The 15,381-nt window shown below is 44.0% G+C and overlaps 2 protein-coding genes across 5 annotated transcripts; both read right to left on the reverse strand.

Annotated features, from left to right (window-relative positions):
• Positions 1-518: 518 nt before the first annotated feature.
• On the reverse strand, positions 519-4,389 carry cldn23l (claudin 23-like). Of its 3 annotated transcripts, none has more exons than XM_030117324.1 (3): positions 4,159-4,389; positions 2,093-2,145; positions 519-1,706 (listed from the first exon to the last, which is right to left on the reverse strand). In XM_030117324.1, exon 3 carries the CDS (start codon positions 1,504-1,506, stop codon positions 769-771), a length of 738 nt encoding a protein of 245 aa, XP_029973184.1. In that variant the 5' UTR covers positions 1,507-1,706; positions 2,093-2,145; positions 4,159-4,389; the 3' UTR covers positions 519-768. The 3 variants fall into 3 exon arrangements, with proteins under 3 accessions (XP_029973184.1, XP_029973186.1, XP_029973185.1); XM_030117326.1 differs by having other exon boundaries at positions 519-2,021; XM_030117325.1 differs by having other exon boundaries at positions 519-2,145.
• Positions 4,390-4,744: 355 nt separating this feature from the next.
• Positions 4,745-13,459, reverse strand: grhl3 (grainyhead-like transcription factor 3). Of its 2 annotated transcripts, none has more exons than XM_030117729.1 (15): positions 13,342-13,459; positions 11,749-11,926; positions 11,591-11,655; positions 10,738-11,002; positions 10,385-10,624; positions 9,668-9,779; positions 9,387-9,481; positions 8,759-8,917; positions 8,581-8,656; positions 8,370-8,494; positions 7,530-7,555; positions 7,334-7,419; positions 7,151-7,236; positions 6,920-6,984; positions 4,745-5,669 (listed from the first exon to the last, which is right to left on the reverse strand). In XM_030117729.1, the coding sequence occupies exons 1-15, from the start codon at positions 13,356-13,358 to the stop codon at positions 5,552-5,554; spliced, it is 1,713 nt and encodes a 570-aa protein (XP_029973589.1). In that variant the 5' UTR covers positions 13,359-13,459; the 3' UTR covers positions 4,745-5,551. The 2 variants fall into 2 exon arrangements, with proteins under 2 accessions (XP_029973589.1, XP_029973588.1); XM_030117728.1 differs by having other exon boundaries at positions 7,334-7,422.
• Between the last annotated feature and the right edge of the window lie 1,922 nt (positions 13,460-15,381).

Below are 15,381 nucleotides of genomic sequence, written 5' to 3' on the forward strand. Positions count from 1 at the left end.
ACAACAGAATCTTCTCAAAATCTTGTGTTACATTCACCTCCATACGAAAACGTTTCACACAGCAAGATTACATCCACTTTTTTCTTTTTTCTTTTTTTTTACTGAAAGTATCATAGAAAAGTTTGAAGTTATAAACTGGCCAAGAAACTTGACGATTATTCATTGGTCCTTTTTCGTCGTTCCATAACTAATAGTATGTTTTTATTTTAAGGCGAGGAGAAAATAGCGCAGGATTGTTTGATGCACTTTGATGAAACACACTTACAAAGTCAACAGGAATGTTTTTATCGTAGATTTATCATTTAGTGCAATTCTCAGTTACCTCCATTCAACTTTATGCACAAAACTATAAACAGCTTTCTATAAATTGGACCTCAACCCTCCCTAAACTTTGTGATGAACTTTTAGTGTCATTTCATTTTTTATTATTTTTATTATTGTTTCTTTGTTTCTTTCTTTTCTTGTTTTTTACAAATTTTATACATTTCACAGTTTTGTTCAGACACTTTTTTTTTTCCAACAGTACAAATGCATGGCTGTAATGTAAAAGGCATTATAAAGCAATACTCTTTACACTACGATTGGCAGTTAAAGGCAGCAGGAAGTTGAATCTTTCTCCTTCAGACTTATTACTTTCCTTGGTATTTACACACAGAAAGCTTCTGATTCCACTCAGTGCCGTCGCCACAATGACAGCCATTTCATTTCTGAACTGCAGATTGACAGTTTTCAAAAGTTAACCCTCATGTAGAAGCACGTCTTTAGTTTCTAACAGCTGACTTCGTACACGTCCATGTCGGTCTTGTTGGTGATTTCTGGGCAGGAGCTGCAGGCGGGGCAGACGGGCAGCTCGGGACGGGACGGGCAGGTGGGGCATCTGGGCCGCTTGAAGCTGAACAGCAGGGCGCCGCCCCCCAGCACCTGCAGGCAGGAGCCCAGCCAGCCGAAGTAGAGCGAGCCCGCCGGGTGCAGGCTGAGGTGGGGGAACCTGGGGCTGCTGATCCTTCGGCCCGGATCCACCCCGAGTCCTCTGAGGTTGTGTGTGTACACGCCCAGAGCCGTCAGGCTCAGCAGCCCCGCCGTCACCACCAGCAGCCCCCCGGAGGCTGCCACTCCCCTGAGGGGCAGATCTGTCCAGCAGCGAACCCCGATGCAGGCCAGGACGATGCCGGTGCCGCACAGGAACAGGGAGGTGAGCACCAAGCCCTGCGCCAGGCGGACCCGGGGGTCCCACTTGTACGGACCGACGACGGGCCAGCAGTGCTTCAGCTCGGAGCGCTCCACCTGCAGGCAGCTCTCCCACAGCCCGTCGGACCGCAGCAGGAGCAGCGCCTCCACGGAGCCGGACCGGCCGCCCAGCCCCTGACCTTTGGCTCCCGGCCCCCCGACGCCCAGACGCGCCTGTCCCTCCCTCCACTGAGGGGTGATGGCCGCCGTGAAGACGAGGACCAGTCCCAGGGGGGCGAAGACGATCCCCATCACCATGGAGGCCGGAGTGTGCATCATTGGGGCTACGACCCTGATTTTCCCGAAAGACGTACAGCTTTGGGCGAAGCTGTAAAAATGAGACAGGCGCCTGTGGTGATTGTGCTGTCAGTGTGTTTCTTCCAGATGACTGATGTCAGTGGTTTTCATTCGGAGACGAGATGCTGCTCATTGATCAGATTTTGACATGACGGGCCTCCACAGAAATGTGTTCATCCAGTCTGAAAAACAAGAGTAAATAAGTAAATAAAAAAAGGCATCCATGTGTAAACACAATGTTAAATGTAGTCATTAAATACAATCTCCCGTACGGTTTAAATGCTTGAGAGCAGACAGAGAGGTGCAGTATGTTATAATCTGATATCAACTGTAAATGCTACAATGAGTTCAAGAGTCAGAAAAGGTAAAAATTCAATTTAATCAGCAATCATAACTCTTGTATAAACTTGTGGTTGGAGTGCTTGGTCCAATTTGGCCCTCTGGTAGTGAGCGTGACGTCTCTGTGGTCCTCGTAATGATCGGCTCCTAATCGCTGGCTTAAACCATAAAAACAAAGCAATCAGTCCATCGATCAAAATGACAAAAGGCCCTGATCTCGATATGTTACCTCTTCCTGGAAGCTCTCCTCTCCTTCAGCTGCAGACTCTTCATGTTGCCTGTCTGAGTGAAAGAGAGAGGTTCAGGGTGAGAGTGAGAGAGAGAGAGAGAGAGAGAGACTCGGTGCTTGGCAGGTGATGGTGACAGAACAGGGCTAAGAAAACAGAGGGAGAGATTCATCAGGGGTGTGAAGAGGAGCAGGCGAGTGTCGGAGCGACGGAGGGAGGGTTTGGCTCTGCTGCTCCTGAAGCTGGACATGGGGAAAAAAATGAACGGCCGGTTCCTGAGTCTGTTGCTAGGATACCCTAACCTGGCTGGTCTCAATGTGACAGCGAGCGAAGCTGTTTTCACCGCAACACCTAGTCAGACGTCTCAATATGCAAAAACCCCTCTGCTGGCCTCGGCCGTGCACGTATGTGAGTTTGGTGCAGGATGTCTGGCGGCTGTGACCTTGGAGGAATTCCACCGGGTTCGTAATTATATCAGACCTGTGTTTAAATGCAGAGTGAGTCCATCTCCAGCGTCTCCGGCTGCGGGAGGGAAAGGAAGAATGTCCCCCGGGGACGCGGAGAAGACAACCGTGAATACGTGTCTGACTCACGGAGACACACAAGCAGCCAAAAATCAATACACGTCTGTGTCAAACAAACAGCCTCAGCAGGGATATTATGACGATAGCCCCGTGGGAAGGAGGACATTTGTGCTGGAAAGGTCATAACTCTGGAAAATGTCCACCTCGTCTGCTGACACAGACGACTAAAGCCGCACGCTGGACGGCTTCTTACACGGCAGATGAACTGCAGCTCTTTCCATCACTTTTAGTGAGTTCTATGATGATAATATTCATGTCATCATGATGAGGCAGCCACTGCTAACCTGAAGCTGCTTCACTATTAAAAGCTTCTTTACGCGTGATGAAATATGCAGAAAAAACGAGAAACAAATAATATTTATTTGATTATGATCTTCTTAAATTGAATTTCGTGGCAATTTAAAAGCAATTAAAATCTAAACAACAAGCAAATGAATGTTTAGTAATCCAGTCCACACCTTCTTATTGCCTCACACATTTCGTAAACAGGCTGTCAAACTGAGCGAAGTTGTAACAACGTCCACATTGACGTATTTCACGGATATCCGTCACTGCATCAGTGCATTCTGCACTTCAAATGGATTTGACTGGGAAAAAAAACAGCATCAATCTTTGAAAGTAACAATTATTACTTCAAGTTAATAAATACAGATTATATATACTATATCTGTATATTATACAGATTGTATAAAAAAAGTAAAAGTAGAAAGCCTGTGTTTATTTTGCTGCAGTTTGAAGGTCACAACTTAAAAAAATAAACTGCAGGAGGATGTTGAACCTGTATGTAGGTGAGAACGTAACCTCTGATCCTTCAGTAACATGACCTGAAAAAATTCACCAGCGATTTGTTGACATTAACCTGCTGAACCTCGTCGATTTGATATGATTTGATTTTTCATTTGGATCTTCACTTCAAGAGTATCTAAGAATAGACACCAGAGCACTCCGGAAAGAAAAAGGAATTTTCCATGAGCTGGATGCAGATAAATCGATAGTGAGCAGAAAGCGGTTTGGTAAACACATACCTGTAGTCATGTGTCATATTTATTTAAAGCTTGTTTCCTGTTTTGCTACTTTACCAGCAGACGGGAAAGAGAGGAGATGACAGACGAGAGGATCACAGGTCCGACTCAACTGTCAGTTTGTTTGCAGTGGACTGTCAGCCACATTGTAAATCCTCACCAAGGTGTTAATTATGGTTTGGTACACCTCCATCATTTGTGCTTCTTTATCCTCGCTGGAATATTGCATTCAGTTCCAGAGGTTTGAATCACTTCACAATGAAACCCACCTGCCACGATGATGCTTTAAATGCAAGCTGCCTGATCTGTTTTGATGCAGAAAATGGAATAAGATGAATGGGAACACCTGCAGAGAAGCATGTATAGACACTGGAGATGAAGAGCACCATCCACACACACACCGTCCCTCAGGGATGCACGTTCTGAACGCATGCAAACACACCCATCGTCCCGGTGACTTACCATTCAGGAGGGGCTGTGTGTGTCTCACTGCAGATCGCAGGCTGCCCGCCTGCTCTCGTCTGAATGGCTAACATGTTTCTCCCTCTGGCAGCAGATGGTGTAGCCACCTCGTGATTCTTCTCACTCCCTCCTCTCACTGCTCTCTGCCTCCCCTTTCTCTCCGTCTTCGGTCCTCCTGTTTATTTACTACTGCTGCTGCTCCCTCGCCAGGTCTGCGTCTGTGCCTCTCTGTCTCGCTGTGTCTTCGTGTGTGTGCGTGTGTATGAGTGTGTGTGTGTGTGTGCGTGTGAGACACGCTGAAGGATGCTGACGGTGTATCTAGGACAAAGTGCCTCTGTGCTTCTCTGTGTCACCAAATAGGGGAAAAGCAGAGCTCTTTCCAGTGAGTGTCAACACTTCAACGTGCTGGAAGCGCTCAGCTGGAAGGGAGAAAAAGATTGGATTGAACATGTTTTTTTTTTTCTTTTTTCAAAACATGCACATCCACAGATTGCAGATTTTAAGTCATGCACACACAGAAGAGAAGCATCTCACATTCAATCTTCTGCACTGTGTGCATAATAACACCAACAGACGCAAAAAAAACTATTATTAAATGCATTTATTTCCATACAAAACAACATTTGAGTAATACAGGTTACAGATTTGCTTTGAAATGCGAAAGTTTTTACACATGCATGCCATACAAAGTCCTCCGGTTGGTTTCAGGTTTTAGAGGGCTTGAACTGTTTTCTTGCAAAGCTCTGTGGTTACGCCGCACAGTCAGGAAATGTCCACAGCTCTGGGCAAAATGATGGCCAATACTACGCTTAGTGTGGTTTTATGGGTGGAAATGTCTGACTACAGGTTCTGAATTCAACCCGGCATTTGGGATATGTTAGTCATGAAACTAAGAGGAACCTAAAAGAAGATACTTTTGGCAGTAAAAAAAAAAAAAAAGGATTACTAAATTGAAGGTAAGAAAATGCACCACTGTAGAAGAAATGATGAATACACTGAAAGCAGCAAGAACAGTGACTTAAAAAAAGATGTTTGAAAATTTGAAATACATAAAAAAAAAAAATAGTAAAAAAAAGTGATTGCAACATGGACTATTGGAAAAAAAACACTGTTATATTAAAATCTATGTACATTAAATATTTACAGACAATTTCATTATACTGATAAACACTCAAGAACCGAAAAGGATTGTATTAACAAAGTCGTTTCTTTTTTGAACAGAAACCAGAAAAAGAGGAGAGGTCCATTCAGCGGAGTCTTTGTTTTTTTTTCTTGATCAATTTGTAGCTTACTTCGACTCCGATCAGGCAGTGCTTCAACAGATGGCTTCAACTGGCAACCGCAAGGGTCCATCCTTCAGAGGGGGGGGGCGGGCGGGCGCCGGGCGCGCTGCTCATACTTCAATGAGAGTGATCTGGAACTGGCCGGACGGCGCCTCGGACACGTCGATGAGGAAAGCCGAGTGGTTGGTGTAGTGTTCGATGATGTTGTCATCCATATTGACGAAGATCCTGAGGGGGAAGACAGGGATATTTTAAAAAAAAATTCGAAATTCCAAATAGATTTTCGGGAAATATGTACCTGTGTGACAAGTTCAACAGCAGAAACCTGATCATAGGAGGCATTCTGAAATATGCAAATTGAGTCTTTTTTTTTTTTTTTTACTTTGAGTGTGACAGGTAATAAGCTCTGGGTGTTTGCCTGAAACACGCCATTGGTTTTTAAGGGCGGTCCTCAGGTGGAAAAACAGATCACTCTCATCAGGAGGAGCAATAAATCAGCTCTGTGTTTTCCAACACTAACGCCGACCTTTATGTCTTAAAGTCTTTAATGACTGAACCAACCACGGAGTCATGCATTCTGCCTGCAGGGACAGGGCTGATTGAAGACAAGAGCGAGAAGAGGAGGGAGGAAACCGCGGGGAGAATGCAGCCCGACCTGTTGGCTGAGCTGCTCCTCCTGCACAGATAGCAGGAAGGAAATTCACCAGAGGTTTCAAGAAAGCGGCTGCGATTTCCCCACTTATTAGGAGGTGACGCCAATCATCGCTGACCTAAAAACTTCAGCGAGAAACGGTTTGCCTTCTCCGATAAAAAAAATGAAGGAAGTTCGGGAAGATGAGTGTTTTTTAATAAAACCGTTGGCTCCAAATTCTCCCCGTCTATTGTGGTAATTACTTGATTTTATTAGATCTTTGTCAGTCGAAGTGTTTGTAGTTATTTAAGGACATTTATAAGCAGAGAAGTAATTTTCCCAATCGCTCGTATTAATCACAGCTCTCAAAGCATCGCAGCTTTATTAAGCAGAAATAACCGCTGGATGTGAGCGTCTTCATGTCGCAGTTACCAGCGCAGTGAGAATCTGTTGCTTCAGCCTCAGAAGTCTGTGTCAAATGAGGGATCTCTTTCAAGGCCTCCTGATGCTCTGAAGCCATGAAGCCATGAAAATGTAAATCAGCACAACAATCGCCGGTGACTCATCTGCAGGACTTATGAAATCTTTTCATCCTCTTTCAGTCGTATCTTTTCTTTTGGAGGAGCTGCAATTAAAACATTCCTGAAGGCCGGGCCAACAAACCGACCGACCCGGTCTGTCAACCTGCGCTTCCTCGGAGGAGGACGAGATTAAAGCCACAAACTCAGGGCTGATCTCCTGTGCGCTGTCTGTGTCACATGTACTCCTTCCATTCAACGTGTGTGTTAAGCTGCTTGTTCAACGGCACATGGGATAGACACGCCAAGAAAAACAATAGGGAACTCACCCTCGCTTGCATTTTTTGTAGATTTTCCCAATGGTGTCTTTTTGCATGCCGTACTTTTCTGAAATCTGAAGACGGAAAGAAAACAAGATGACAGTTAGCATGATCTGCTTAGGGAAATGTGACACTTCAGGGATAAGAGACAGCAAATCTACTCGAAAAACAGCAAAAAGAGAGGTGAAGATACACCCGATATTTTATAGAATGTATGTGAAGCACTGAGGTGATACTTACAGCGTCTCGCAGGCCGGAGAGTGTTGGCGAGCTGAGCATGAGCGCATCAAACACCTCCTCAGAGCCTGTCCTTACATACAGCAGAACTAAAAGAAAGTGACAAAAAAGGAGTTAGCCTCGAAGAGAATATAAATCCGTCGAGTCTTTATTGGTGAAATCATGGCAGTGCACGTTTCTGTCTACCTCTCTGAGGGTCTTCTCTGCGGGCCTGTTTGCTGGACGGGGAGCTGCTCTGCTCTCTGTCCTGATACAGCCTCTTCAGAGAACTCCTGCTGACACAAAACCAACATTCACACTGTGAATAAAAGCAACCTTGGAGCATTTATTTGAAATAAAGCGATCATCTTGATGATGCCTTGCGTTTAGTAATCTGGCATACCTTTCGCCATCGTCCGCCGGAATGACCTGAGGACACAGAGAAACAGAAACAGATGAGCAGGAATCTGATTACTCACAGCTTCACAGATAAAGATGCTGCTGAATGTACCACTTCCCACCACTGTCCGTCAAAACACGTTCAAAAGAAGGAATGTTATCGTCAACACGAGACTGCATTTCCCATAACTCCTTAGAGAGCCACATAAGCGTGTAGGCTGATGCAAAGACAAAGATAGGACCATCCCACGCTTAATCATGCCATCCAATCAATGGCAGTTTCTGCCTTTATCACTCGAATACAACGCGTCATGCAAAGCACTTTTTTTAGTTACTGGGTCGTAGATTTTTCTCGTCGGATTCTCAGTCAAATGACTGGATGAAATCCTCTCTCACACATGCCCCTCCGACTCAGCGGTGTGGGAAAACTGGCATGTCTGAACACAGTGCTCCCACTGGGTTGTTTATGCAAGAGTGTCTGATTGAAAGTGGAGACCGCGATGGTGGCGTGCTGCGTATCAGGTGTGAGTCCTGTTGCGCCAGGTGCGAGCGTTCGTGTTTTCGTGTAAGCCCCTATGAACTAATCCCGGTGTCAGTAGCTGCAGAGGCTTGCACTTGTGCCTGGTTTCGACTCCAATTAACTCATTTGATCTCATGGCTGTGTTTTGCCTCACTTTCGCTGCAGTCAGTCAACCCCGGATTCCCAGCCCACTTTTCCCACCGCATACTTTCCCACACTTTTTCCCTGCCTCGCTCGTGCCGATCCTACTGCCTGCAGGGATGCATAGGTCTGGAAAACGATTCATTACAAAGAAGAAGAGAATGGTTTAAAAAGGAGACCTACCATGCGCTGTAACCCGGAGAGGTGAGTCTCTGGGATGAAGAACACTGGCTGGGTTATGTGGTCATCCACGGTTTGCAAGATGGTGAACTCACTGGTGATGTTGTTATTCACTGAAGACTTCTTAGCTAGAAACAAAGTGGGGGGATAAATGCTGTTAGACTGATCTCTGTTGGTTAATATCTTTATAGCGTCGCTCTTATGCAGCACTCACTGTTGGCATCATGAGTGTTCTTTCCCCTCCGTTTGGATCTCTTCCTCTCCTCGTCTCGCATTTTTCTCTCCGCACCCTAAATGCACGGGACGACAGAGCCACATGAACAAACTGGACTTCATAAAATGCCTCGATGTGGTTGCCTGAGTCGAGGTCTGAATCTGGTGAAGGGATGTACCTTGTCGCAGAAAATCTTGATCTGGCAGGCGGCTCTGTGGATCAGCTGGTTGTTTCCTGAGCTGATGTCGTATGTGTCGATCTGGAGGTTTAGAGGCAGACCTTTCACTCCTTTTTGTGCAGAGAAGTCAGTGCTGAGGGAGTTGATACCAATGAACACCTGGAGGAAGAAGAAAGACAACAATTCAGTATTGATTTTCTAATCAAGGCATTGACTGTTAACGTGTTATAGCAATGACAAATGAATGGATGGACCCAAAGGAGATGAAATATTTAAAACACTGCTGCTCTTTTTCCTGTTATTCAGGGGTGAAATCCCCCTCCTTTAGCTTCTCTCCATCCCCAGCTCCTTTGGGCCATCTCGCTCAAGGTGTTTGTGGCTTTTTGCCTGCTGCAGTGACAAGAGCCTCCAGGCCAAACACATTACTGGGATTCCTGCCTCTGCTGCCACTCCTTCTTCTCCTCTTTCCACCTAACTTTTGTACCTTTAATCTACTTTTCCTTCAAATGTTCAGCATTTTCCCCTTTAGAAAGTGGCTTTTCGACAAGGCGTTACATAAAAAAAAAAAAAAAAAAAACCTTTCTAATATGAAAGCAATGTGTTGAAACGTATATGTGAAAGAGATTACCTTGGCCTCTTCATTGGGGTTCCACACAAAAGACAGAGCATTGAAAGCAACCTCCTCGATGTTGCTGATGCCACTGAACACTTCTTTGTAGTCCGCTATTCAAAAGAGAGAGAGAGAAAAAAGAAAAGGATAGGAGAAGCAATTTAATTTTCCATCATGAAAATGGTTTTATGGCTCAGACTGTGCGATTGTTTTCTCAGTAGTCAAAAAACGTTTTGATCTCCCCTCGGTGTGCACCTGAACAGGGACGCTGCATGTGTCTTTCTGAGCGGGGAACATACCGATGTCAATGACCCGCTGCTTGACGGTCGGCTGGCGTCCATGCCAGTGATTCCAGAAGCGGAGCTGCTGTTCTGGGGTCTTGTCATTCTCAAACACAGCCATCACCACCGTCTGAAGAGGAGTGACAGGAAAACAAGCGGTTAGGTTCGGTTGTGTAACTGTGCACGCAAATCTGTACACCTTGGCTCCTTTTTCCAAGAACGACAACATCAGTTTCATTCATCACTCTAAATCCGTCCTTTCTGCAATAGTGTCATCAGTTATTTGCTGGGAGTCAGCGCACGTTTGTCTGTATTCTTATCCTCCGATTCGTCTGACAAAGGACTGGAAACCACCTCCTCCCTGCCCTTTCCTTTGACTCTACCCACTCTGCTTGTGTCACATTAGACAAATGCTCCTGAGCTGAGCTCTCTTCTGCTCTCTGGCCTTATTGTACTGCCAGAGGAATAAAGTTCGCAGGGCAGGACACTGTCATTTTAAAGGTGCCAGCCCAGTGTGCAGGGTGTCAACACAGAATTAGTCACTGAAGGAGCTGGTTCCAAGGGAGGGACGCCTATTTGGGAAGGGTTGGTTTGGTGGCACGCAAAGAATTATTATATTAATGGGTGCACAAAAAAAAAAAAAAATCCTGATGGGAAAGATTCAACAATAATCCTTCTTTTCTTGCATCATGCACAAAAACACTTTTTGTAAAATCATATGTTTGGGTGACTCACTTTGACTTTGGTGGCAGTGAGGCAGGCGCTGCTGTCCACACCTTGAAGGCTGATGGGGTAGAACTGGCCCTTGTTCAGGTACACCATGGGAAGCTCGTTAGACTTGCAAGAGGACGCCGCGGGAGCTCCGAGGGAAAACTGGAACTCGCTCCTGATTCTCTCTGGTGGGGAGTTGGTGTAGGAGCCCGAGTAGACAGAGCTGGATGTGTTTTCGGGGAATGGATCACTGTAGGGGAGAGTCTGACATCCACGCGAGGATATGGATTAGAGCGGGGAAAAAAAGGAGAGGCTCAGAGACGGACTGGCCGCTCAGGAAACAGGGCTCAACTTTCAAATAATGGCACTAAGCTTACCTCTGTGCTGGGGTCTGGGAAAGCACCGGACTCTGGCCACTTCTGCAGCAGGGTGTCGAAGATACTGCTGAGCTCCTGCTTGTCGAAGGGATCTTGGACCACGCTGGTCAGGGTGGCGTACGAGTCGGAGGGGGTGGGCAGGGAGATGGTCTGCTTTGATAACAGAACCTCCGGGTGGTGACTTGTGGAAATGGTATCAGGGAGAATCTTCATGGCATTGGAGGACGCATCCAACGAAATCAGATCAGCGGCGTTGGCCAGACTCCTAAAAGGACGGGGGAGAGAGGGAACTCTTATTACAAGAGAAGATCCGCACCTGCGACATCTTCATGAATCAGGTATCGCCTGAGCAACAAAACAATAACCTCAGTGTGAGTGATTTTGATGTGTCTTTAACTCAGTAAAACCACCTGAGTGCGCACAGCTACTGCACTGGGAGCTCAGAGACATGAGCAGGCTGGGTGGGAACTATTTGTCTCCTAATCCATCTCGTTTCTTCTCCATGTTTGAGTTTCTCTGTTAAAATGTTTGAGGGGACAACATTACACCCCAACAATGGCCTTTCACCTAACAGGAGGCACAGACAGAAAGAAGGAAATACAAATCTTCCTGTTGTTGAACTAAACAAGGCAGCAGAGATGAGAGGAGGAAGCAAAAATAAGATTACCTAAGAATATGTTTATTCCTCTAATCTCTTCATCATCTTCCGAGGAAACAGTATAAGGTGAATTTTATGTGTATGAATTTTACTCTATAATAATGTAATGATTGATATAAAACTATATGCAGTAAAAATATAAAAAAGGAACTAAAACAGAGCTGTTGGTCATCAAAGCTCTGCTGGCAGACTCACCTCTCTGTTGGTTTGTACAAATTGCCAGTGCGGTGGCAGGAAGCAATTTTCTGCTCCCTTTGGCTCTAAAAAACACAAAAAAAGGAAAAATGTCAACAACTTTAAAACAAATCTGGAGGTTAGTTTGCCTTTATAAGTGCTACTCCAATATGCTTTACCTTGCACTGTTCATAAAGCACCGTTAGGGCAGCGAGGTCGTCTCCTGTGTGGAGTCTGGTTTTGGCGTGGTTTGGCTCGGGAACAGGGCTTTCCAGGCACGGCCAGGAGTCCATCATCAAGTAGTTTGCGTAAAGGTTGTAGTTGAAATTCTCACTCTGACAGACCAGTCCCAGAGTCCTACAGCAGAAATGACAATAGCAATGAAAGTATTGATGATAACTGATCAAATTCACAGTGACAGGCAACTCAAAATAAGCAGTAAAGAGAAAAAAAAAAGCTTATACGACGATCATCAGTAGCGGTTTAAGCATGTTTAATAAACTGTGATTTCAAAGAAGCACTGCGTTTGGTTTTGATGCAGCAGGACCTGAGCCGTGGAGCACTGCAGATACTTGCCCCACAGCATGGAAGGTTTCGATTGCAAAACTGCAGAGCTGAGTAACATCTCTCTAAAGCAGCGGTGTGAGAAGAGTGTAAAAGCCCCATGAACACGCACTTAATCACGCATAATGTTTTGTGGTTTCCAGTGTTGCGAAAGAAGAACAAACCGCATTCTTGAATCCTGTATAACCTCTCGTATTTGCAAAGATCTCAAAATAAATTATCCTTACATCTTTAGTAAACAGAAACCCACAACCGTCACGAAAGCGAGCTTTGGTTTTCCATTTCATTCGAGGAAAAAAATGAGAGAAAAAAAAAAAAAGGAGGATTGGATTTGTTTGGAAAAGACTCACGGTGACATTGGACTGTAAACATACCGCTTTCAGCTCGTTTTAAGCAGCTAATGAACAAATAGACGTAGTTAGGCCTGGATAAACAGCTAATCAGACGTGCTGACAGCAGGTAAAGACCACAGGCGCTCACAGCCACAGCAGAGCCAAAGCTGAGGGAGAAGATCCAGCGATTTCCCACAGGGATTACCACCACAGCCAAAGAATCAGAGAAAATGCATTTGCACATTGAAAGTGCAACAGATATTTCTTTATTTCCCTCATAAACATTTGCACTTCTGCACTCAACAGCAACAGAAAATAAAAAATATTGTCTATCCCCACTAAAAGCAGCTGAGAGCTTCTGTTTCCACGCAGACAGAGAGTTGGGAGAGTGGGCTCCCGGATTGGGTTTCACCATTATGTAATTTAATGCATTACATGCTGTCATTGCTTTCTGTGTCTGTCCAACACCTCAAGAGGAGATTCTCATTTCCCGGTGTGCCTTTGTGCTGTGTGGCCCCTAGGTTGGTGACAACACAGGCCGAAACAGACCTGCAACCGCTGCAGACGGGATGTTGTGTGTGTCTGTGTGTGCGCTCCTTTAAAACTATCCATATCGATTTCTCCTGTTAAACACCCCCTTTTAATAACACGGATGTTTCACATGGGGGTCCCATTGCAAAAATGACAGAGGGGAGGGTTTATGTCCCCTCTAAGAGGAACCGTACATGCATTCACTGTATCACACCAAAACTAATCCTAAATGTTTTTCATGTGGACGATAAAAAAAACTTAAAAAAATGGAAAGAATTTTCCTAGTTGTAATAATTATAAACATAAATGTATACATAAACAGAAAGATGAATCCTTCGTACTCACTCAGTCTCTTTGGTCATGTCTCCAGTCGAAGTAAGCCCGAACAGGTTTGCTGTAGTTGTAACTCTTCACTGTCAGTCTAGCGAGGAACAGTAGCGACACATAAATGAGTCAGATGTTGTGATTCTGCCTGGACTGGGCCCAGATTTATTTTATATGGGTGAGGAGTCACCCGCTCTCCTCTGATTGGCTGAGCGCTCTGAAACAGGTGATAGGACAGGTGCAGAGTCATTAACTCCTCCCTGGCTGGAGTGAAACTGATGTGCATGTGTAAAGAGTCAGGAGAGCGCTGCGCATGACAATCCGAGGTGTGCTCTGCTCTCAGTCCCCATCCCGGCTGGTGGGAGATAGCAGAGGCGTGAAGGGCCGAACAAAGAGAAGAAAAGACATTTTCAGAGTTTTCTGCTCTCACACTTATCTGCATATTCAGTTTTGGTTTCTCTACTGAGCTCAGTTGTGATGAAGAACAATGAGCCAAAGGTCTTCCTTAGGTTTGAAAGGTCTGTAGAGCTGTTGTGAGTTCCACAAAAAAACAAGAATCTAGATGTTTCTTCTCAGAAATAATACTCTATAAATAAATAAATGAATAGATTAACATGTGAGTTGTGATGTGTTATTATAAATTATCACGGTAAAATCGAAAAGCATTTTGTTTTGCTCAAATTTACTTTGAATATATTAATCACTGTTAAAAAAAATGTCCTTTTTACTCAATATTACCAGTACAAAAAGTCAGTTAGAAGCAAAAATGTAGCATTCAGCTTCGCAATGACACAATTTTAAATTCCATGTCTGCAATAACCTGTAAAAAACACAACATGGTTAATAGAGATCAAACTAATTAATTAAGAAATAGCTACTTTTGAAATAATTAGTAGTATTAGCTTTTTTAAAACCTGAGTGAAACTAAATGTTTTATGTGCTGTAAGCTTAAACTAGTTGAACTTATTTCACATATTTAATCACTGTGCCTGTAAGTTAATTAATGAGTAATAACGGCTATAGTAAAAAATATCTACAATGGTAAACAAAATACTAAATAAAAACTAAAAATAATGTGCATCTTTAATAGGGGATGATTGAAATGTTTCAAATTGTCACTGAAAAAATATCTTTTTAAAGAATCCTGTAAAAAACTATAAGGTTTTTGTAATGTAGGTGTTTTGCAGTGTGAAACAATTCTCACCTGAATTAGCTGAAGACACACTGCTGCTTTGCTGCTGCATGATTATTGAGGCCAAAAAGTAGAATAGAAAATATGGTGATCAAATCACTCAAAGATATCTCAAAGAGAACATGCATTAAAGTGTTATAAAAATCATCTTATAACCTGAAAAATGTGATTAAAGGTATAATTTCACACTCTGGAGAGACAAGAGAGCTGAATCTCAGAAAAAAAAAATCATTATTCTTCCTTCTACACCCTTTGATTCAGGGACTGGAGGTTGGTAAACAAAAACACTTACTAGTATAAGTTGTAAACATGGCTAGGCAGATTGAGTATTTCATACTCATATTAAGATCTGAGCTTTCCTTGGTGACAATGACAATAAGCCACAAGACACATGGAGGTCGGAGGGACACTTGTCCTCCTGCAAGGATTCAGGTTTGGTCTGATCCATTGAGATAAACAAGGTCGATGAGTTGACTAGTGAAAGAAATGTGTTAATCAAATTTTGCAGGGACTCTTGTGTCGCAACATCATTCTTCCACCTCCAAAGGAAGATGGGAAACAGCATGATTTCACACAAACTGAGCTGCATGATATGACAAAAAAAAATCCCTTAAAGCCTGGCTCTTTTAATGAGATAATCCCCGGAATGAGACAGTAGAATATTTGACTAAATAAAAATCAATGTGGAATGTGGAATAACTGTGGGACTTTAAGGAGAAGAAATCAATGCTTACAAAAGAATTTACATGAACAGGAGGACAATAGATACAAGCCCATGATTTAGACTCAGCATGAAGTCTGCAACACTTAATATTAATATTACTATTATAGTACTAGTAGTAGTAGTAGCAATAATAATAAAAATAATA

This window comes from Salarias fasciatus, chromosome 19 (genome assembly GCF_902148845.1).
Source record: "Salarias fasciatus chromosome 19, fSalaFa1.1, whole genome shotgun sequence".
Taxonomy (NCBI): Eukaryota; Metazoa; Chordata; class Actinopteri; order Blenniiformes; family Blenniidae; genus Salarias; species Salarias fasciatus.